We start from the raw sequence: 24,386 nt of genomic DNA, 5'->3' as shown, positions 1-24,386 counted from the left end.
TCCCAGGCATTCTGAGGCCGCCAGTTACACAGCTCATGTCCAGCTTCTGTGACCAGTCTGATGATGTCATATTGCTAATGGGATCCAGCCTTAAACATGGTACAGCACCTCCCACCTTCCCTTTCTGCCTCAGTGATTCAGGCTGCAGTCCTGGCATTGCAGCGCTGTCTGCAATTGTCATGCAGTGGAGTAACTTGTGATTTCTAAATTAAAATACATCATTCTATTCTATTGGGGAATGAGTGCCATGACCATGGAGGGGTCACTGGATAAGGGAAAATAAGGGTGAACCTTAACTCATCTTTATACTCATTTATTGAAATTAACTGAGTGTTGTACAGCTGGAGCTCCAGGTTTATGACTGGTTCTTCTTTTCATACAAGTGTTCAAATGACTTTTTAACATATGAGTGTATTTACTCTCTCTCTTACAAAATACAAATACAAAACCACCTTTTAATATAACTTCTGTAATTTTGTAGGTCAGAATTATGTTCAGTATTGTCAGACTTTCAGGAGAGATAAAGCAAACTTCTGTAAAGTGAAATCACTTATAAAAGCAAAGTGAAAAGACATGTATCCAACATGAATTATTCTAATCACAAAGAGCTGAAATACAGCAACAATTTCTTGTTTGTACATATTGAACAGCAAAAAAGTATAAAAATATATCTATACAACAAGCTTAATAGGGAAACAAACCTGAAACAGTTCTCTACTGCTTATGGATAAGACAACTTTCCCTTAGATTTTTTAGTGCATTCCCCTCTCATTCAGAAGAACTAACATGTTTTATCTTCCTGTTCTAAGGCAAACCAAAAACAATCAAATCTTCCTTCAAATCAAGAACAGTTGTGAACTAGCGAATTAATACATATTCATCCAAGATCATTCTGAAATATAGGACAAGATCAATAATGATTAAAAGCTAAGGTGCACTACCATTTTGCCATTTTTAAAGAGAAACAGCATTTATACAGAACAGTTTTTGCTATGGGACAGTAAAACTGTCATCTCTAAAGAGAATTATTGAAAACAGTATAAGAGGAGAAACTGTGAGGACTGTAAGCAGCTTACTCTTCTACTTTCTTCTATTCAATATTGTCCTGTTCCCAACTTTCTGCAACATAAAAAGAGGGAGAATGAAGAATAAATGGAAAAAAAATTATTAAAAATGTTTCTTCTGTAACTCATGCTTATGTCAGTTTCTCTCAAATCTGTTGACCGGCTTCAAATCAATCCTATGGTAAATACTACAAGTAGATACATTTCATCTAGGTCAAACAGAATAAAAGCAAAACCACAAGGCTAAATACAGTCTACATATGTATCCAGATCTGATTAATGGGTAGAATTAACCCAGAGATAAAAATAAATGAGCCAATGCTTCTATCCTTCTTTTATATCTAGAATTAGTTATTTAATCCTTTCTAGAGTAATTCAGTTGAATACAATTGGTATCAGCTAGTGACATGTTCAAACAAAATCAGGTTGACTACTGACAACTCCTTAAAAGCATCACAAAAGTACATTCATCCAAGCACTGAAAAAGTCACAGCTGCAATGGTAAACGGAGAATTACCATTCATAAATTCCATTGAGGAAAGCAAGGTCAACGTTAAAGGGGCTGTCCTGTATGATGTGTCACTCTAGGACATGCATCACTACTGTATCTGCACGCACCAGGTCATGAAATCATCTGACATTCTGTTCTCCACTCTCATGATTTGGGGATGTATTATTATCTTTAATATGTGGTCCATGAGAGGGGAAAAAGAAATAAACTAAGAATCACAGAAGAAACCCATGCTGCAGCTAAGGACTAAACTTCAATTTCTAGCATCTCACGCCAGTATTTCAATCAGGAGGCCATCAAGCAGAAATGCATCATTCACATGCAGCCCTAAACATCTCTTTGGCACAGCTGCTTAGTGGCTACACCATGTGAGAGAAATAAAATCAGAGGGCAAAGTTGTGTCCTGCTTAAGGAAGTGCTCAGGAATACTGAAAAGCACGAATGTACACACGTATCAGTACCATACGAGCCACAACTCTGATAAATTTCTTATGGAAAATAAAGTAAGACTAAGATTCAAACCCAGATCCTGCAGAGATCAGGTGTCTCACACGAAATATAACCTCCAAAATGAAAGGAAATCTATGGCTACCATGTTCACAGGTGAAAAAACAACCAATCCAACATCACTTTGGCAAAGCCTACGGCAAACAAAACTACAATTTTATAGAACTTGTTTGTATCTCTATCACTCTTCAGTTGAAATCCAAGTATTTATCTTGGGATGTATTTGTTGTATCAATGCATCAAATGTAATTACAGGTTAATATTAATGTAAAATAAAAAGCCATGTCAACATAATGTACTTTAAGTGATCCAAACTTGCAAACTGAAGTAACAAAGAAAACATAATTTTTAAATGTATTTTCATTGTGTCTCCAAACACTAACACAACTTGATTTTGTACACAGCATCCTACATCTAAGTTGTACCCAAAACACTTAGTAGGCTTTAATATCACAATTGCAGAGTTAAGCAGCAGAAGAGGGAAACGATTAAGTGCTGCAGGCAAGGAAGAAAACATAAGCTCTCAGATGGGATTTGAAACAAAAGGGAGAATCAAGATAACTTTGTCTCCTGCTTTAAGTCTAGAAGAAATAAATGTCACAAAGCAGTATCAAAACGATTCAGTTTACCTCAGTAGCATCATCCATTTCTGTGATCTCATACAATCACTTCAGCTCATTTCTGAATTAGGAAACTCTTTTTCTGGAGAGCTGTCATCACTGAGGTCACTGTAGCTGTCACTGTTAAAAGCAATACAGTCAGAAGAATCTAAAACAAGTATTTTATTTCAAACCCTCCAACCCAGATGATGCCTATGACCAACACTTTCCTCAAATACAACCCACTTCCAGAAAACTACTTTGAGCTCATGCTTGATTTTGGTATTTTAGAACAGCTTCCTCTACAGGAATGGGCTTGAGTTTGGAGTCTAAGACCTGATGAGAAAAATTATTCTACCTGATAAACAGTATGTTCAATTTCTTTTTGTTTGGCTCCTGTACATTCATTCATTCTACAGTTTGCTGGTGCTGTGTGCCTGCGATCATGATTAACAACGTGGAGACTAACAGGTGTTCGGTGCAAGACTAAAAGGAATTTCTCATTTATCATAAAGTAAATGATTGTTTTGACCAAAGAAATAGTTAAGACAACTTTATTTACTCAGAATGATTCAATTTATACTTAAATTATAATTCCTACTCTTCCAGTCAGAATGTAAATCATTTTCATTGCACCAAGCAATACCCTGACAGTTCTCCCCTTCTGCTATTTCCTGAGAGAAGTAGAACAGTTTTCACAGAAAAAGCTGCTGTGCAAGTGATTGTCTTATAAGTGGCCAGAACAAGGAAACAGTGAAGAACAGCAATCACCCCAGTGACTGAGAGAAAGAAGTGCCCACAAATCACATTTTCTGTCAGCTGTGATGTCTATTGGGTCTCCAGGTTTATCGTAACTCTAAGTGCACATCTTCATTCAGAAGAGCCTCCAGCCTCAACCTCCTCCTACCACACTTCACCTCTACAGTCTGTTTTCCAGATACTTGAATTTCCCAAGATCAGAAGGCAGTAAAGGGAGCCCAGGGAACTGACAAGTACATTTAAGCAGCAATAAATACGCCTTGGGTACCAACTCTACTCCAGCCACTGCACACCTGTCTTGTCACATCTCACTCTTTATCACATACACCTTTCACCCTCCAGTCAACAGGACCTCAGTCACATCACACTCCCCACCTCCAGGCGTGATCTCCTACTGACACATCAAGCACATAACCAGCCCATGACCCACCTAGACACAGCCTTATCAGTTGATCCACAGTGACTGCCTGCTGTGCAATGTTTCAAGGGGAACTATGTAATCCTGCAGCTGGAGATCTTTGATCTAGACTGTAATGTGGAACAGTGAACAAACTGAGCTCAGCTATACTGGCTCAGCACTGCTTTGTAGCCTGAATATCACCCTCTCATCTTCAGGGAAAAAATAAAATCAAATATTAGGTAAAAACACAGCCATCTTAATAGAGTGGGATAGAAGGAATGGCACCAACAGTCCTCTCATTTAATTTCTACCTCTGACTGTTAGGAAAACCTCCCACATTACAGCAAATCACTGTACCATATTCTGTACAAGACAGCATAGACATTCTGACTGTTCAAACATTAAGATTTTGCCTACAGCATTCTGTGCTTTCTTCACGACACACATGTTGTTGATGCAGTTCTTCTAAAGAGTGTGTCCTATCAGTCTACCGAGAAATGCTCAATTTGATCATTTCACCAGCTGGCAAACAATTACACAGTTCAAGTGAGGAAAGTGTTGTTAACAGTATGAACAAGCATGCCAGATGCACACAGACAAACACAACATCACCGACGTTGTACTTACTTCTTTCTGAAAGTACCCATGGAAACATGGAATAAAAATTCAGTATTATTAAAACAGTTTTGCATTTTCATATCACAGCAAAAATTGTGCACATAACAGAGGGTAAAACTGTGATTGCAGAGAGCTGTGTAATCTTATGATAGTCCTAGTTTAAGCTCAAAGTCTTCAGAGAACTTTTTTACTTTTTTTTTTACTCAGCTCTGCTGCCCAATGGCAGTCACAGCCCAAAAACATATCCCAGAGCTCCATATACAACAGTATGGGAGACAGATGCTTAAATAAAAATGTGCAGAGAACAATAAGGTGAGTGGAGAACTGCTCAGCTTCATCTCTTGAACAGGCGCTGACCCCCATCCAGCACTCTCATCATAGGTCTTCCCCCACTCAATGACATAGGTTTTAGAGGCGTTCACCCACAGAAGCAGTCACACAACGCTGGATGCTTCCGTCATTTCATTGACTTACCACCCCAACTCCTCAGGCCTGTTTCCAGTTTGCAGAAGCTGAGGGTCACTTGCTAGCCACTAGCTCAGAGGCTAAAACACTTACTCAGACGATGACAATTTTGTTCCTGTTCCCACACTACCCAATTCAGTGCAAGATTTGACTCCACATCCCAGAGAAGGGCTCTTGTCATCACATCCTTGATTTCTGCAATAGCACTTCACAGTTTCCCCTACTTTAGGACTGTTCTGTTGGGTGTAAGTCAGTTTTATCTCTAACAGGCAGTGCCACAATGGCAAGAATCAGCCCTTGGGCTTCAGACTCAGGTAACTGTCAGTCTCACAGTTTCTTGAATGATATCTCTAAGCACCCCCAGAAGCTGTGGTATCATAGTAGCAAGAACAACCTGGACTCCAAGGAAACCTGAACTTCTTCAAGAGTTAAGCTGCCAGTGGACTTGAAAGCAAACAGGGCCTCATGAATCTTGGTATATCTGCAGCTAGGTGTTATAGCTTCAAACCAGTGCTGATGTCCAGCTCATAAGATTTACTGTGATATGAACTGTATTAAACTGATGAGTAATCTGAAGAAAGACTTCAGGTGGTATGAACCATAAATGAGTCATCATACCTCTCTTCAAAATAAATGTGTACTTCCTTTCAAATTACACTGAATTGCTACAGGGATATTAAACACAAATCCCAAATGGATATTTTGGGCTCACAGTCACTCATATTATGTAACCTTACTTAAATGTGCTAGCTATGAAAGTGGTGGTGGTGGGAAATCAAATAAGCCTGGCTTTTCCATTATGAAATTCTTTTTCACACTGAGCCCTCAACTAAAAAAATATGCTTACATTTCCTTCCGCAAGTTTCCTCTCAGTTTGTGTACAAATTAATTAGTAATTATCTTGGGCAGGAACCTGACACCCACTTCACCTTGTTTGTAACAATTCTTACAACAGTGGACTCCAACAAAAAGGAGCTAGTGAGCAGATCTAAGGCCACCACAGTGGTTCTATTACACCCTTTTTAAATGGGATCCAGAGTATAAAGATGTGGCCAAGAGAAAACAGTATGCAGTGTCACTGCATCTGGTCAATCACTTCAGTCATCAGGATGAAGAATTTTGGTCACTTTGATCCTTACACCCAATCTACCTGTAGATAATGGAAATGCATTCACTGGAAAGTGAAATGCCAGCTAGTAGACGTTTCAAATTGACATTCCACTTTGCAGTTAACTGCAACCAGTACCTAGCCGGTATTTCACTTTGCAGTGAACTGCAACACATTTCCTGACTGGAGGAAGGAAAACATCCTCTGTTGAGAAATTATCTTACAGAGTTTTGTTTTGTTTTAAAGTTCACTCATTCTTGGATCCCTGTCTTCTCAAGATGTAAGCCATAAAAAGAGCTTCCCCTGCATATGCTCCATTATTACCAAATTCACGCCCATTTCAGATCTCTCTGTTCTACTGACAGAGGCATTATCATACCTCTGCCATGCATCAGTCTAAGGCAGGGAAGGAGGCAAGATGAGAAGATTCCCTATTGGTATGGTACAGAAGGCAGGCGATAGCTGGGGCCACATGGCATGAAGCTGGAATGCATCACCCCAGCAACCAATCTCAGCTACAAAACCACTAGAATTAAATCAAGATCAATTTTAAACCTGTATTTCTCAAACAGCTGCTCAAAAGTACCAAACTGCCTGCTTTCAATGTTTTTGTTAAGAAACACAGGTAACTGTAAAATGGGTATTCCTTGAACGTTCTGTTTGTTTCCTTTGGAAAATCCAGATCAACTTTCTTTAAAAACAAAGGATTTGACACAGTTTCAGAGGGGCTTTTTTTCATCCTTTTTTAATGTATCATTGACAAAAAAGTCCTCTTCCAGAAATGTAAACAACTTAAACAATTGTTACAGTAATGCCATTCCTTGTAAAGACAGGAGCCAAGCTAAGTGCATTTCTTCCTCAATGCAAATTAAAGATAAATGTAATTACATTTAGTACAGGCTGTGGCTGTTTAAAACAAAAAATTGTTATAGCTATCAAGAACCTAGCAAAAAGATATCTGTCAATTATTTATCCCTCCACATAAAGCTGAATGATTACAATTATTATAGTCATTAAAATATTATTAAAATAAATGCATATTTGATTGTGTAATAGTTATAATTGCAGTCACCCGTATTTCTCAGTGCATATTTTTATAATCATTATATGATCATATATTATTTATTATGATCACCATCATTATATGATCCTATGCTTTCATGAAACATCATTTCATCAAAGAATCCCTCAGCACATACCTAAGACTTCCCAGTTCCAACCTGCCAGACATCTGCACTCACGTAACTGGATTTAGGATAACGGTTTTATCAGTACCCAGCATTACAAAAAAATCATAACCAAGATGCCAGAACATATCTGGGTATTATAAAAACTCTCAGCTGAGTCTCATGCATGGGATTTAATTCTTTAGACATCTTCATCTGAGATAGTTACCACCAGCTTCTTACAGTCAATGGAAAGAAACAGGCACTTGCAGGCTATAATGTTTCTGACCCACTCAACCATTACAATGAGCTGTCTGGCTCCCTTGGAGTGCATATTCACCTAGCAACCACAGAAGACAACTTGGGGTGACCAGCTCAGAAGTATCTTCACTCTAAACATCTAACATTAAAATGACAAATTAACTGCCATAACTAACCATTACTAAGTTCATCACTAAGTACTGCTATGGTTGAGAAGGGATTTCCTTTAAAACTTTTCCTGTAGTTTTCTGTAAGAGCTCTGAGGGCACCAATAGATCTTAGCTGCCCTGTCCAGCCTCCCCTGGGGCATTCACCCATGGGCCCAGGAGCCTTGGCCCCCAGTCCTTGCCTGAGCTATGTCACGGGCATGCCTGTACCCATCTCTGTAGTTCTGCAGTCACTTGTCGACTGGACTTCCTGGATTGACCTCAGACCTGACTCATCACTTTGTACTTCTGCACTGGACTGTCTGTAGGACATGGTGACTGTCACTGGAGCCAGACCACTTGCCTTCTTTGGTGACCATGACACTGACTCCTGCTGGCGAGGACACTACCCCTACTAGTACCAGCTGCCACCCCTGGCTTCTGGATTGTTGTCTTTTGTGGAGCAGCCCCTCTCTTGCTGTTCTCTTGACAGTCTTCAAGCCACAAGATTTCCTTCACTTTCCTCTGAAATGTGTGTATTTGGCCAGTGGCACAAATATGAAGCTGTGCCAGATGTGTTATTGGTTGGGGACAATGCACAGAGGACACCAGAGATAGCCCTGCCCCTATCTCCTCTCTCACTCCAGAACACGTCACACAGGCTCTTTCCTGTTCTGTTTATAGGTGCTTGCCCAAACATCCCTACACAGCTGGTTTGGGAGACAGCTGGACCACGTTAGTGCAGTAAGCACCATATGGACAAGTCTGTTGAGATTTTTCTTCTTTATGCACCACTCCTATCCTCTGGCCACTTCTGTTCCTTTGTCTCTGAATGCAACTCATAAGTCATCTTTTATTAATAACCTGCCCAGAACTTAAGATTACTCTGTGACTAGAGGGCACTGGATTGGTGCCTTCCATTAGTATATTCACTAATGACTTGTAAAAATTTCTTTTGGCAGCAGTCCTAGTTGCCCACACCTAGGAATATATCTCACTTCCTATATTTCCTCCCATCTACTGGACATTTGTGTTTAAATTATTTATCTTTAGCCTGTTACTCTCTTCCTCCAAAGAAACACAAGATTTCATTATTTTCAGCTCAGGTTTCTAAATTCTCTGTATCTTTTTATGTTATTCCTTTGTTCTGAATAGTGCTTTCAGCTCCTCTTTGAATTATATTATTTGCAAATATCATTAATATACTGTAGCCTACTCTTGCTGATGCTAAACTTGCTATGGGAAAAAACCCCAGCAACATGGCTTTATTGTACATCAGTGGTTTTGCAATCCATATGACACTGTTCCCAAAGATAAGCCAGTTTTTATTACTTTTTCCAAGTGAAATTCCACAAGACTAAGTAAAAGCCAACAACATTATATCTGAAGTTCCCCTCTTCATTCACTAGTTTTCTATTAAAACCTTTTGGTTTCTCTTAAAAACCAATGTATTTGTGGGTATTGTACACTTTGAGTCTCCTGTGGTTCTGGTTTTCTTTGTCCTTTAAGATGAAGCATGTAGACTGGCAGCTGCTCACTGTCCTCAGCTATGTATGAAATGGTCACTTCAGTATTTCCATGGAAAGATTTGGAAAAGGTCAAGATCTAAAAGCATTCACAAGGAAATGAAGTGCATGGCTTTGTCTGATGGTTAGGCACTCATGCCATAAAGCATGAGAGGCTGAAACCACAAAGGCAACTTAGATGCCCAACTACCACTTCAGGTAACTTAAGTAATAACTCATCACTGAGTTACTCTGATCCTTTGCTCAGTTCTTGACTGTCTCTGTACACATCAAAGCTTCTGGGACTAAGTTTACCCCAAAGGATGCATTCCAGTCTCAAACTATGCTCATGCTTGTGTGTAAGCATCCTTGGACTGTCTACCAGACTAGGCCTCACAAAAAATTAAGAGAAGGTTTATTCACTTTTATTTGTTTAGAGCACTCACCTGGGAGGTACGATGCATCTTTAAATTTACTGTTTGCTCTGCTTAGAAGCTAGGGCTTCTGTCCAGGTGTCAGATGTTCTAAAAGCGTGTCCTAATTATGAGGCTGTTAAACGTTCTGGGGTAATGATTTCCTGTTAAGAATCTCACGCTGAAATATGTTATTTCCTTTTGTCTCAGGACTTCATCATTAACTCTCTTTTTAGTGTTTTTAACAGCCTAGTTTAGGTAATCTGCTCAACTTGCCGGCCTCCACAAATTCTCTTTCAGGCTACATCTTTGCTGTAATCAACAACATAACTACAATTCATATAGGTAACGCTGGATGAGGTGTGCAGAAAATCCTCTCCTCAGATTTATTTCAGTCTTGTATGACATGCCTTAGCTTTACCGCTCAATGAAATCACTAGCATTCTGAGGCTTAAAGGTTTAAATTGGAAATCCTTTCCACTCAGCAGGTGGGTATGTTAATATGAGGGGGTGTGCTGTAATTAGCACTGAAATTCCCTCCTGAACGTTCTTCCCTGAAAAATGCTACTCTTTTAGCCTCAAAATATTTTCTATTTCAATGCTCTTTCTCAAGACAGAGGAGGTTTGCTTGATTGCTGTGTAACTAGGTAAATGGTAAAATTTGTATTTTTATATATAAAGTTTTGCGGTATGAATTTTTGTCTTTGCTAAATGTTTAAGTGTTGGTTGGGAGTTTATTTTATGAACATGAAGAAAAAGAGTTGGGTATTCTTTTTTATTGATTCATTCAAATAAGTATAAGTGTGGCACAGTCGGTAACTGCTGAAACTTAAAGTCAAGGTTAGAAAACATATTTGCTATAATGCTAAAGGATTTGAATTTAAACTAGCAGGACACATGCAGATCACTCATTCAAAAAAAAAGTAATTTTTCTTTACCTCAGGGAGAAGAATGGGTATACTTATGGGAGGAAGCAGTAAAGGAAAGAATATTGGAACCTGGGAAATAAGATGAACTGTGAGGCAGAGAGTGACCACAAGAGGAAAAGACTGAAGATCACTGTGCTTGAAGACTCCCTCCTGCCAAGCACCACAAAAATTTGACCTGTGTAATGCACTGGCACAAATTTTGAATGGCAGATAATGTTATGACCACTAATAACAGTGACAGGCTAAGGTAAGAGGAGGATTTCCATCAAGCTGTAGTTTGCAGATCAGAAAGAAACTCAGTATGTACATTGTACAATTGGCCAGGGTAAGAAAAGGATTAAGTGCATTTACAAAAGATAACTGATACCCACAAGGAGCAGGGTACCAAAACAGATTATCTGGTCTAGCTTGGCTATTTTCCATCACTACTGAAACCTGAATAAAATTTCTATTTCTCACTTAAGAAAAGGACCTCATTTTAATAGAAAACAATGCTCAAAAAAACTCCAACCCACAAAACAAGTAAGTTTGGTGCCTTGTTTAGAGGAAAAGCCAGTAAGCCAGAGCTGAATCTGTTCTGTGTTATTATTCAGTCATTCTGCGATTTATGTTAAATTTTTTTTCATTTTTTGTTATTGTACCTTAGGCTTCTCTCTGAACTGTTTATTACTGTTATCGTAATGAAATTGTAACTGTTATTAATATCATTGAAATAAACAACAATCAGTTAACACTGGTTAAAAACCATTGCTACATTCAGTAAACCAAAAACTCTTGCATCCAAGGGAACTGGGATAAAGGTTTTTAGTTTGGCTGAACCATGCAGTTTTGATCTAGATCCAAACCCCTCCATAAATCTAAAGATAACCCAACTGTTTTGTTTCAGGCCTGTCTCTGCTAGATGGTATTAATTATTTAGTTACAGCAAAATAAAATCAGTGTTTTCCTTTTGTTACTATCATCATTCAAACACAACTAGGTAAGAATTTCACTTCATTGCTTGATCCTCTAGCAAATCTCCTTTACTGTGAAACTACCATTAATGAGAGGTAACACAGGAGGCCACTGACTTCACATAAATTTACTAAAGGTTTTTTACTTCTTTCTGGTTATAACGTATGGATCTGGCTTTAGCTCTAACAGCCCCTGACAAGGAGGAAGTCAGGAACTGTGCTTACTGCTTACAGAAATGTTTACACCAGGGTTTATGTCAGGCACACACAGGAACAAGTAAATCAATACATGAAGAACTCCTTTGCCTCTTCTGGACTGCTGAATTGAAGGACGGGATAGTCCCTCCAAAAATGTGACTGTCATAAACTGCAGGCAAGTAAGAAAGATTACCTTGGAGACAATTTACATCCACGTTGCAGGTAGGCATTGAGTGTCCCAGTTGCCGCTAGCAACAGTCCGAGGTATGGAGGTGAAGGTTTCATAGGTCTTGAGGAAAACTCTGGGTGGAACTGAACTCCCACAAAGTATGGATGATCTACAAGATAGATGTCAAAGAAAATTATAAGATGTAGGAAGAAGATAGTAGAACAACTGTTAGGAAAAAAGTCAAGATAAAGCAGTCCAGAAGCCAGATCAGCATGTGTGAATTTAAGGGCGAGGCAGCAGGAACCTTAACTTTTTCCATGAAAAGCAACTGACAACAGATGCAGAATGTTAGTAAGGCAAATTAAGGAAAAATCATCCTGTGATTCAACCTTAATGTGCACAATGATGTAATTAAAATCTGAATAATAAACCTGTACCGACACATAAGGGGGGCAGGAGAGGAGATCAACCACAAAGTCTACATGTATCATGTTATTTTGATAGTGTTTTGGTTTCCTATATGTATTTGTGCATGTATATTCAGAACATGCACCCATACATATCTGAGGGAAAAATAAAACAGTTTCTAGAAGACCAAGCATTACCATACAGCAACTATTTACACACTAAGACATGGATATGAAAGCAATATACACAGAAAACTGGGGAAAACAAGATTCAAATAATTAGGCCTGGATGGGATCTCCTGGGACATGAAGTCCAATCTCCTGTTATTGAATGCAGCTACATCATGTAGTCTCATGCACAAAGGGTCAAGGCTCTGCTGTAACACCCTCCAGGTTTTTTTTTCTCCCACTAGAAAGCTCTTCTAATACTCTCTCCTTTTGCTTTCAAACCCTTTCCTAATTCACAGGCCATCTTTGTTACAGTCAACTTATATCCATTTCTTAAGGTGTTCTACTTTCCTGCTGTTTGGCCTCTGTGATTAAGGATGACAGTATCACCATCATTCAACTCTGCCTGCTAAGCGAAACAAGCCATGCTGCTTCATCTTCTCTTAAATTTTCAGCTCTCTGTTTCCCAATGAAAGCATCTCTTTATCACTGCTTCTGCTTCCCTTCTGTCTTCTTCGAAAGGATAAGGAAGGAAAAATGTTTTCACACTCTCCCATGCTGTGCACCTGTTCCTTCTTTGAATATTGTTTTAAAGGAGCTAACATTAACCACTTCTAGTGCCAGGACACTGGATGAAATTAACCACAGAACTCTTCTGGTTTGACAGTTACCAAAATAATCCCAAACGTTTAAGGAATTTCTCTGCAGTACAGAATAAGTGGTAACAAGAAAGCTGCATTTTTTTTTTTCCTATGAGGATAAACTATATAATCTAGTATAGTGCTCTTCTCTCTGCTAGGTCTTAAAGAGAACCTGGATCCTAAATTTATCTCATAACTTCTTTTTCTCTACCATGCAATTCAGTCCTTTAAAGCTGTTAAACAAGACAATGACAAAGCATCAAATATTTCCTGTGGGGATATTTTGCTTCAAAGCTTTCTGGTGTACTGTTATTTCCGTGCTTCTGCTCCAACCCTCCCTCCTCCCTATAATGATTGTTTTTCTTTAGTAATCAGAGTCTCCTTCCAGCCCATTGTGAAATAATTCCAGGTTTTACTGTTGCTTTTATTCTTTTCACAGTAACATGCAATTGAAAAATTCTGCCTGATTTATTTCACAATGCTCTCTATAGAAGTTGATTCATGCAGAGCAGACAAAATAGTCCCCCAACACCTGCATGCGTAACAGAGGTAATCTATCAGGAACAAACCAAGCAAGGAACACCATGACAATTAGTAGTTTATGAATTCACATGTATCCTTTGCTCTCCATGGTGCAGTTGCTTGACATGGTAAGTAGGTGTCCATACTCAAACCCTGGTTCAAAGTTACAGCACTGTTCTTCAACATACTATGGAGTATATAAAATGAATTCTCAAGAGTATCGTGTCACAAATAGCACTCCATAGGATGATAATGTATTCTTATGATAAATTTATGTTTCTGCACATGGAGTTTATCTTAACCAATGGCTATTAGGGGCCATATAAGAAAAGAAAAAAGATTTTGTAAGGTAGTCTGCATCTTCAGGTGCCTGATACTCATCTAGTCAACAGTGACTTAACAGCAAGGAGTTAAACAAAGAATCGAGCAAAATCAAAGGGATTGTTTCCAAGAGTACTCTGTGGAGCATTCAACAAACATATGCAGTGTAGCTCCTTGTCATTTCAGAACCTTTTCGAAAAGACTCATCTTACTTGGTAAAGCAGTCTAAATCTACCAGATTTCCACAGTATCAAACCCTCATTTATCTGAATCACTTCAGTGAAAGAAAGGTGCTTGCTTTCTATTTGATTTTCAGACTTCTTTCTACGATTCTAAACAGAAGGTAACTGAAGGAGACACAAACTGATTGGAAGGAACTTTGGGAGGTCTCTAGTCCCACCTCCTGCTCAAAGCAGGGTCAAGTTCAAAGTTAAATCAGGTTGCTGACTGCTTTGTCTAGTCAAGTTTTGAAGGTCCTTATCTTCAAGGATGAAGATTTCACAGCCTGTCTAGGTAATATATTCCAGTGATGTTTTTATACTTAGGCTATACTGCATATATACATATTTTGTATACTCAAGCAAACTGAACCTATATTAGTTATTGGGACCTAAGAATATTGGAGAATACTTAGGGAGCAGGCCAATGCCATTGTGAAGCTGTTTTTTATCTTTAGAAGGCCAAGGTGATCGTGAGAGGTCCCTGATGACTGGAAAAAGGCAGTCACCATGCCCTTCTTCAAGAAAGGCAAGGAACTACAGAACAGTCAGACTAACCCCAGTTTATGGCAAGATTATGAAACAAATCCTGCTCCAAGGCTCTTCCAGCCACATGAAGGACAGGAAGACAATTGGGCACCACAAGCTTGGGAACAATCAGGCTTTGGGTGCAAGGAGAGCAGTAGCCTTCCTTTATCTTGACTTTAGCAAGGCTTTTGATATGGTTTCCTATCATCCAAGTTGGGAGCTATGGACTATGGGTAGACTACAAATTGAGTTAAAAAGTGGCTGGACTGCTGGGTTCAAAGAGTAGTGGTGAGTGGTTTGAAGTCCAACCAATATCATACTTGGTGATACAAAGTTTGACTGATACGGGTCTCAACAACCTGATCTATATTTGAAGGTAGCCCTGTGTTGAAGCAGAGGGTTGGACTAGATGACCTCCCAAATCACTCTATGATTCTATATAGCCAAATCCCACTCATACATTATGACCTTTTGGAAAAGGAGCATGTCTCTCCCTGATAATCAAACACACGCACAATCCTTGAGAAGCGTAAGACTTATCCTAACATCCTCTGAATCTTCACCCACTGTAATACACAGGTGGAGTCAGCAGTGTCCCCCAACATGATCTTGGCTGTTACAAACAATATAAATAAATAAATAAATATTGTGCCTACCTGTCACTTATCAACCTTTAGTTTACATGGTTTTAATAGATGCTGAAAGTACTACAGACAAACAAGACACTTACTCTCCAGTTCAATAATTTCCATTCTGTTCCCTTCCGTATCATGGCCAACAAATTTCAAACCTTTCTCTTCAAAGCAGTGAGTCAATTCTGGGTTCACCTAAAATATTGAAAGTAATAATAATTGCAGTTCTATTTATTTTTGGATTTAACAAACAGTAGTAGTTACTTGTAATGTTTTTAGCATGCATACAAGAATGAAAAGAATTAAAAAAGAGTTGGGAACTTTCGCTTTCTTGTTTTAACAACTCTCTGGTATAAATTTGTAAAAGTGGGCATGCTTATTTAATAAGAGATGGATCAGTGATTTTAAAACTTACTACATAACATTCAAAAGATTAAAGCCAGAGTCCTCTCTGCTTGCTGCCCTCCTGATTCTGAGTAGCTTGCATTCCTCTTTCTTTAAACAGCCCACTACCGTAGGCATAAAGACTGACCTCCTCTTTGAACACTGCATTTCAGTGGTTGACACAAACTGTGGTTCAGCTCCTCCAAACTGAGGAGCTCTGCAGTGAGCTGTTTCATTTCCTTGGTGATGTTCTAACCACTCATTTAATATTCAAACTCTGAGCACCTTTGCCACCATCACATTCTCCTCCCAGCTTTTTAACAAAATTTAACATTGTCTGAATCACTTTGAAGCATGCACACACCTCATAGCACAGGCCCCTCTGGAGATACTGATGGAGTCAGGTCCCTTCTGAACTATTTCAGTGATAACTCTAGGAGTCCAGCTCTTGCCCGTCTCCTTGAATGACAGTATTTTGAATGTACACTGACACCTTTGCTCAGATGTTCTCAAACAGAGAAGTGGACCTATACAAGGGGTCTACAGAGTTGAACGGTAGGAGTTGTAGATGCCTGAAGGCTGCCTACATTTAGACTATGAAAGAATGTGCACTGCTGGAACATAATCTAAGCCTTTAAATAAACCAAATCAGCCAAGGAGCAAGGCATTTAAAGATTGTAAGCCTTTACCTTTCAAATACTTCACAGGAAGTCTTCAGGTAATCTCTGACATCACTCTCCAAAACCATTTTGCTAAGACACTGCGCTTCCTCTACCACAGAAACAGTACTCTACATTATCACCCTCTATTGAACACTTGCAAGAACACCTCTGTGATACTGTGTCTAGTTTCAGGCCCCTCAATACAAGAAGGAAATCAACTAAATGTTGCAAGTCCATAGGAGGTCCAAACAGGATGGTTAGGGGGCTGGACCACATGCAAAATAGGAGGAGAGACTGGATGAACTGGATTTGTTCTTTGCCAGAAAAGGCAAAGAGTGGATCTCGTTGCTGACTTCAACTATCTAATGGGACAGTATACAGAAGACTGCATCAGACTCTGCTCAGAGATGCACAGCACAAGACTGAGAGACAAAAGACAAACTGTCCAAGGAAATCTCCTATTAGATATAAGAGAAAAAAGGGTTCACAATGAAGTGGTTAAGCACTGGAAGAGACTGCCAAAAGGTGTTGTGGAATCTCTTCAGGAGATTCAGAACTACATGCAACAAAATCCTGAGCAGCCTGATCTAATTTTAAAGTTGGCTCAGCTCCAAACAGGGAGTTGGACCAGATTGCAGAGGTTCCTTTCAATCTAAATTATACTATCTAACCATTACTAAATTATGGGTTATGTTTATGTAAGAAATCTCCCATTGGCTTTAAGGAGAATCATGCCTATCGAGAGAAACATAATTTACTTAAGCTTTACCTTTTGAGCACAAAGTACGTTAGCAGTTCTTACCTCGTATCGATGCCTGTGTCGCTCCTCTACAAATGTTTCATCACCATAAAGTTTCCCTGAATATACAACAAAAAAAGAAATTAATGCTAATGAGTTGCTTAATAGTTGTTACAACTATTTCTCATAATTTAAACCTCAAAAAAATTTTACATGTAAAACATAACAGGACACTATTCATCTCAGTCCAGCATTCTGTTTTTCTGAGTGATGACTAGTTTCTTTTAATTTACTGTTACCTGAGTTTATTCAGGATTCATATTCAACATTCTTTGACCAGAAATAGCTTAGGTAGACTAGAGTCTGAAGGCCACACTTACACTAATTTAAATTGTAAAGCCCAAGATAAAATAAAAAAATGTTTGAGTGAACAAGCAACATAAAATCCCTTCAGGGTTTTACAACAGTTATACACAAAAGGTGCAGTGAAGGAAGCCTTTTAGGAGCATCTGCTCTATTTTAATAGATTATGCATGGCAGCTGGCATAATACCTCCAATGACAAACAGAGAATATTGTTTTTCTTCTGTTTTCCTGATCTCATTACCCAAATGACTCTTACACAACTCTGAGCCTAATCTGGAACATTCTACATTCCAGAGCAACAATGAGTAAGTTAGAGGTATGCAGTAAAACAGAATTTAATCATAACTCTCTTACAGTCATAGCTCAAACTCTGCTCTCAATTTATCCTAGTGTCATTAGGATTACTATCTCGCTTAGGGGTTGGTACAAGAACTAGACTACCAAGAAGATCTCCCAAAATTGTAGAGTGATGGTACTGCAGTTTTACAAAAAGTGATATATGAGTTAATTTTAAGGAACCACCCCCTCAAAACCATTATTTCCATTCAAGTCGTAAAGCATTAGAAACAGAAATCAGCTTTCCTAAGTAAATTAGCAGACCTTTCTATGGGTCTGATAAATATGGTCATCTAAACAACTCGTAATACTGGTCAAGAGTTACAACACATGTTAATTTTTATTAACTTTTCCAAGAAGGGTTTAGGCCACAGAACAACTTGTACATTGTGATATGCATATCTATATCATACCTAGGCAAACTATCACCCAGGACAATCAGATCACTAGCATGGGCACTCTCTAGAAAGGCAGATTTTTCATTAAATGTGCATATGTATTACACTTTGGTCTCCTGCTGAAGTAGATGTCATTTTTAAAAGCTCAGAAGGATATACTCCAGAAATTCAGCATAGCTAAACATAGCAATAGCTCAGATCAATGTCAGGGCCAAGGCAATACAAGAAATATGCCCATATTTAATTGATGGACAAGAAACCACTTTTTACACATTTGAAGCGTCGCTTATATTACTACCGTATAATAGGCTGATTAATAGAAGACAAATATTATTTCAATTTTAAAACACATATAGATCAAATTGAATCATTTGTTCTATATTCTAGTTGCTTTTATTTTGCCTTTTGAAGCATCCTGTTACAGCAAATAATTTTCCTTTTCTACAATAAATAATTTGCTTTTCCAAAACACGACTGTTTCCAGGGCTGGGCTAGGCCTACGGCAGTGCTGGATCACAGTCTGGAGTTAAGCAGGGCCTGGCTATAATTAGGATACAAACCAGCAAACTGTGTCAAGACAAGGTGAGGACTAAGGCAGCAAGGCCAGATGACATTTGAGGTTGAGGTGTACTGGCAACTCTAGGGAACGACAAGCAATGTTTAGGTCTGGCAAGAGCATACTGGTAGGAGGTTGGGTTAGTTCTACCAAAAAGCTTCAGGGATAGAACAAGAAGCCCTGGTTCACACATCCTGTCACCTCATAAAGAAAATAGGAAGAAAATGCTCTGATCTTCTCAAGAAAATAATGAAGTAAACTAATATAAAATGCATTTCAGTTATCTCAACAGTCTCCCCATTGTTTATTGAAAGCATTGGACCCTAACTGACCTTTTCACTGGGACTTCCAGATGTGTCTCATTTCTTGCCTTACATTCCGATCCTGGGCAAATGTATGTGGGACCAGAATCAGAATGAGCGAGCTTGGGGAAGCTGTCTCCCAACTGCTTGCTTGAGGTTGTAGTCCTTTAACAAAAACGTGCTTTGGAATTTTTGCTTTGCCATGTTACAGAGCTTCTATTCAAAAGGCAAACCATAACAGCAGAAATGTAACTTACTTAAAACAGAATTTTGTGTTTTGAAAACAGTCCTCCTCTTTCCCAGTCTCATTGTTCCTCCCATATCACCAGGATTGTGTTCTGGCATGTCAATAACCTGCAAAGAAAAAACAGTTTAAACACTGTTTCGTCCAACAAAGAAAAAAAAATAAAAGCAACAACTGCATCACAGGTTGCATAGATCTACAGCTGGCAACATTATTTATTTTTCGTCTAAGCATTCCCAATTATGACTTCTCTTTGGTTTTCCTAATGCTTTGTTCTCAATATTGAGACTGTAATATCGGGACTGTGAACCTTTTCCATTTAATGCCAAGATCAACAAAATCATTTTATTAATTCCTTAATTCAATTTTTGGGGTGGAAAAAACATTTCTCTTAAAAAAGATACCAAAACGTTAGCCATAGGATAATTCTGCCAAAAGCTATTCTTGGTGCTATAGGAGTACATAGATTTTTAAAAACTGATAAATTCATAGACAAAAAAATCCACCAAGTGATAAAGACACCATCTTTGAAAAAGCAAGTCCCTGAACCACACAGTGATAGATGCTGAAAGATTATCCTGGGTATATATTCCTGTACACTAGGCCCCTTCTTACACCGTTCTTTATACAGAGTGTTGTTTCTTACACTAAAAGGCAGAAACAGTCTTATCAAGACAGCAGAAGTCCTCTTTTTTGGGAAGTGGGGAGGAGGGCACAAAGCAGCAGAGTGAAAAGAAGGCACTTGTTACAAGACTATAATCTAGTGCTGTAAAAGTGGAGCACTAAAAAAGGTGCCTCCAACATGTGTGTGCTATTTCAGATTATATATGTAACTAATTTATCACAGGGAGAAAATGGAAAACACTCCCCCCTAATTCACCTTTACTAAAGTGTTTCTCAGATTGCCTAAGAATCCACAAAATACTGGGTTTCCTTGTATGAAGAATATGCTATTTAAGATAACATTTAAAGAAGAGAATATACAAATACTGGTTTTGAGGACTGAAGCAGATAGGTCAAATGGCTGCTATGTGGGTCAAGTGGAATCCAGAATGATGGGACTCAGAGGATGTGAGAAACCACAGCCTAGTGGAAGGCACGCATTTACTTTTGCTCAGTTTGAAAAGTCCTGCTGGGTCTCACAATCATGTTTAGAGGCATTCTCTCTCAGAGAGGTAAAACAGTTCAAAATTGTAGAAACACATAAGCTGAAATTGTGACCTACGTACTTGTATTCACATATACACAGTCAGTGAGGAATGCAATTGACAAAGAAAGGTTCTAAAAATACAAATATTCACACATATGGGTAATCTGGAATTGGATTTTTATTAACCTTAATTCACCCTCTGCGAATAATGAAAACAATTTCTGATGATACACTTCATAAAGCGAAGTTATTCAATTTAGAGGGGATGGTGGAAAGTGCATAGCCTTTGGCCTTGTGCCAATGCATTTCAGCTGTGCAATTATCTCTGTATAACCTTATACCTTCAAAATGTTATTTATAAACTATATACTCATTATAAAATGTCACAAGCAGAGGTTGTGATCAAACCAGGGGGATATTACAAATCCTCTAATTACCTCTCAAATCATGAAGGTGAGGACTATGCAGCACATTCAGCTAAAAAAACCCCATAAGCCAAAAAAAAAAAAAAAATTAAAAAAAATCATTCATTGAATCCTTATTACTTCAAAAAACGTGAGATTGTCTTTTTTACTTTATTTCCTTCCATTTACATTCACTTTTTTCCTGAAGTAGTGGCCACAAAAAAAACACAGAACATCAGAAGCAGTTAGAGTATATACAGCAGACCGGGTGTATATGTCAAACACTCTGACCCTCTGAAATCAAACACAAGTTTTCTATGAGGTGTTATTTATTGTCTACACCCATACTGTAGATAACCTTAAAGTTGTGCTCCTGGTTCTTGTCAAATGGAAATGAAGTGGTAACAGGCAGCTATCAAGTACTTTAAGTACATGCTTCTCTTCCAACTACAAAAATTTCACTTTAACAGCTGTTTTACTAATATTTGCAGTTGACAAGAAAAACAATAAGGGCTTTTTGTTTGTTTGGGTTTTCTTAAGTTTGAAGGCTAAAGTCAAGATTAGACATTCCTTCATTCTCAAAAGTGTATCAAGCGCCTAAATACTGTCCCCTTACCTCAGCTTTAGACTTTTTCTTCCTAAAAATTTGAGGTAGGATGTTTTGGTCTAACTTTGCTAACTGAATCACAGTAATACCCAGGTGTTTGGGGTTCCCCCCCCCACACTGCCTTCTCAGAAAAAAATAGATTTCATTATTTTCACCTTTCAGTCAAGACCTTTTGAGCATAATGCCATAAATAGGAGGAAGCATGGGGATACAATGAGTGGGATGGTAACTTCTTGAAGGACATTGCTTAGCTCTTAAACTCCTGAGTTAAAACACTGGCTCCAAATGAAGCAGACCTGTCTATGTAGTCCATAGCAGATTTCACTAGTTTACTGTGCTTAAATGTGTTCTCCAGGAAGAATCAAAACATCAGCTAGCAAATATATGGTCTTCTCTTCACTAAACAGAGCACATTAGTTCAAACAGGTTATGGCCACACTCTCATCTCTTCCTTCTTTCAGTAGGCAAAAACCAAACACTGGATTCTTATAAGTCCCACTAAAGCTCTAGATACTGGCCTGGAAGGAAGCCAGGCTGTGAAAGCACAGCTTCATCTGCTCTGCTGAGAGCTTCTGCTGCCCTTTGGGTCAGAATCCAACATGGGGCTGCAAGCCCAACAAGAATTCCACTGGAGAAATGGTCTCAGAGGGCAGATTTGGACATTTTCCCCCAAATAACCTTTGTCTTCTAAAAGGCTTGCTTCCTTGTCTCAACAGTTACGTTAGTGTGGTCAGGGGCACATATTCAGAGAGGATCCAATCGTTAAAACTTTCACTAATGTCTGCTGTCTTAATTTAGGCATCTTGTAAGAAACATTGCATGATACAACCGTTCAATCTTATTTCTATCTGTGGCAGACTTTCTGCCAATATGACAGCTGGATTAAGTTTCAATATCAAGCATTTTACTGTGTGCATTCAGGTTTTGTTATTGATATGTGCATTATAAACCAGTTCTCCACCTTCCCTAAGATTTGTAGGTTTATGATAGTAAGAAAATAGACAGGCTTCAAATATTATTTTTTGCAGTCAGGTGAGGAAAGGAGCTACTTATGAAGTAATACCTCATAGCTACTCTGACTCTGGATCTTTCTTTTTGATATGCTCTGTGGCTCTGACCAACTTCAGCAACTATCACAGCACAACCCTCAACATTTATATATTACATGAGTTTCTCTGCAACAAAATCTGTGCAAGAAGCTTTCAAAAGCAAAGCAGCACTGCTGCCTTACAGCCCTAGTAAGTAATAAGCATTAGAAAATCAACTCACACATATTATGGAAAATTTTGCCATATTTTACAGAATTTATTTGATCAAAACCTTCTAGTGGTGGTTATTTTGAACAACTGTGCAACTGAATTGATTCTTCAAAGAGATTATGTTTCCTGCCACAGAATAAATCAGCTCTTACTATGCATTAATTCTTTAAAGAGCAGAGAACACAGAACAACAGGCACCAACAGGAAAAAAAAGCATCAGTAGAGAGGGTGCAAGAAGAGATAAGGCATTAATTAGGGGTCTCTTACCCACATCTCTGAAAACTGCCAACACTACAGGGATTTTACAGAGATCACGTATTACACAGCAGACAGCCAACATGAAATAAATAAAGAATCAGTCTGATATAACACAAAGCACATCCTAGATATAAAACAGTCTGATCAGTATTAAATCATGCTACTGATGAATAGTGACTTTAACTATCCATGAACTGCAATCTTCTTTCAGAAATCTACTGCTTGGATCATTTCATTGTTGTTAGGAAACATAAAAGCTAATGAGAAAACCTCTCAAGCCCAGATGCTCAACACAGAGCAACCAAGGCCCTGAAAACCCAACACCTACCATTTTAGTAATCACCCCAGAACCATTAAGTTTTGTCTTTGTTTTGCCTCACATCCTGCAACACCATTTTGAGAAACACATCTACCTTGGTTACCCAGGCCGGGTGGGTGGTGTTTGTTGGGAGGGAGGGGAGCATTACTTGATTTGAACAGCTCATTGGTAAGCCAGCTTTGGAAGCAGGTTTTTAGGGTTTTTTTGCCTTTTTACTTTGCTCTTGTCTGGTGAGCAAATGATTTGTCACTGCTGAAAGAAATTGCTATACATGTAAGCGCTGATCAAAGCATCAGGAGAAGCCCCGACCCTAAAGATTAATTGAACACTGAAAAGAGGCTCTAAGACGCTCAGCACACAAGAGATGTGTAGAGGGAAAGCTGACAGGAGCAAGGAATACAGTGACAGGTACTGATGAATATTAATCCCTGCTGAACACATTGTTGGGGAAAAAAAAAAAAGGCAACACAAACTGACAAGAACTCAACACAAACTAGAGGAACCCGTTCTTTTATTGACTCTTCCATCATTTCTCTGCAGGATTAGTCAGTACTTGACAGACTCAAACTGATCTGTTTCAATCACAAGCTCATCAGTAAACAGAGCCAGCCACCTACAAACGGGACGTTTATACTAACATTTTAGAAACAACAGGACAAACACTTTAAAGAAAAAATTGGCAGATGCAGCTTCCAACTTGTCAAGTAAACCAAAAAGACACTCTTTCCACATACATTCAAAACCAGGGTTTTAACATTTTCAATTACTGAAAGAAGGTGCAAGGATCTGCCAGAATCCCTTGTTCCCCAAAGATATCCTAGTTCCAAGCAAACTCCATCATTGCCCACCTATCTAAAGCACTCAGCCCTCTAGGATGGAACTAGTTGCCATAAAGCAACTTGCAGATTTCAAACTACTCAGTGCTCCATTACTCTGACTGAAGTAATGCTTGTTTTCAAAAAGATGACCACCATCATGTGTAAGATCAAAGCAGAAATCATCAATAGCTGATTCATGCAGCTACACAGTGATATGAGTAACCAGCTTGAAAAATCCTGTCCTCTCCTCCCTTACTAAACTACAGTGCAGTATCCAAATATTCAAAGAAATATCATCTTTAAGAAATTAAATTTCTTATGAACTCGTAAAATCCCATGGCACGTTACTCTCAACCATTTTTCAATTTGGGCAATCT

General features: G+C 38.6%; 1 protein-coding gene across 3 annotated transcripts in view; it reads right to left on the bottom strand.

Annotated features, from left to right (window-relative positions):
- Positions 1–297: 297 nt before the first annotated feature.
- Positions 298–24,386, bottom strand: part of CTPS2 (CTP synthase 2) — a 75,794-nt gene continuing 51,705 nt past the window's right edge. For all 3 annotated transcript variants that reach the window (XM_074858718.1, XM_074858719.1, XM_074858720.1), the window contains exons 14-19: positions 19,208–19,304; positions 17,057–17,112; positions 15,307–15,403; positions 11,796–11,940; positions 2,712–2,822; positions 298–1,119 (exon numbers count right to left, since the gene is read on the bottom strand). In XM_074858718.1, coding sequence (XP_074714819.1) covers positions 2,753–2,822; positions 11,796–11,940; positions 15,307–15,403; positions 17,057–17,112; positions 19,208–19,304 — 465 coding nt within the window. In that variant the 3' untranslated portion in view covers positions 298–1,119; positions 2,712–2,752. The remainder of the gene's footprint in view (positions 1,120–2,711; positions 2,823–11,795; positions 11,941–15,306; positions 15,404–17,056; positions 17,113–19,207; positions 19,305–24,386) is intronic.

The sequence above is a fragment of the Strix uralensis genome, chromosome 2, assembly GCF_047716275.1.
Source record: "Strix uralensis isolate ZFMK-TIS-50842 chromosome 2, bStrUra1, whole genome shotgun sequence".
Lineage (NCBI taxonomy): Eukaryota > Metazoa > Chordata > Aves > Strigiformes > Strigidae > Strix > Strix uralensis.
The sequence above is the reverse complement of the archived record's forward strand: the minus strand, read 5'-3'. Positions and strand labels throughout refer to the sequence as shown.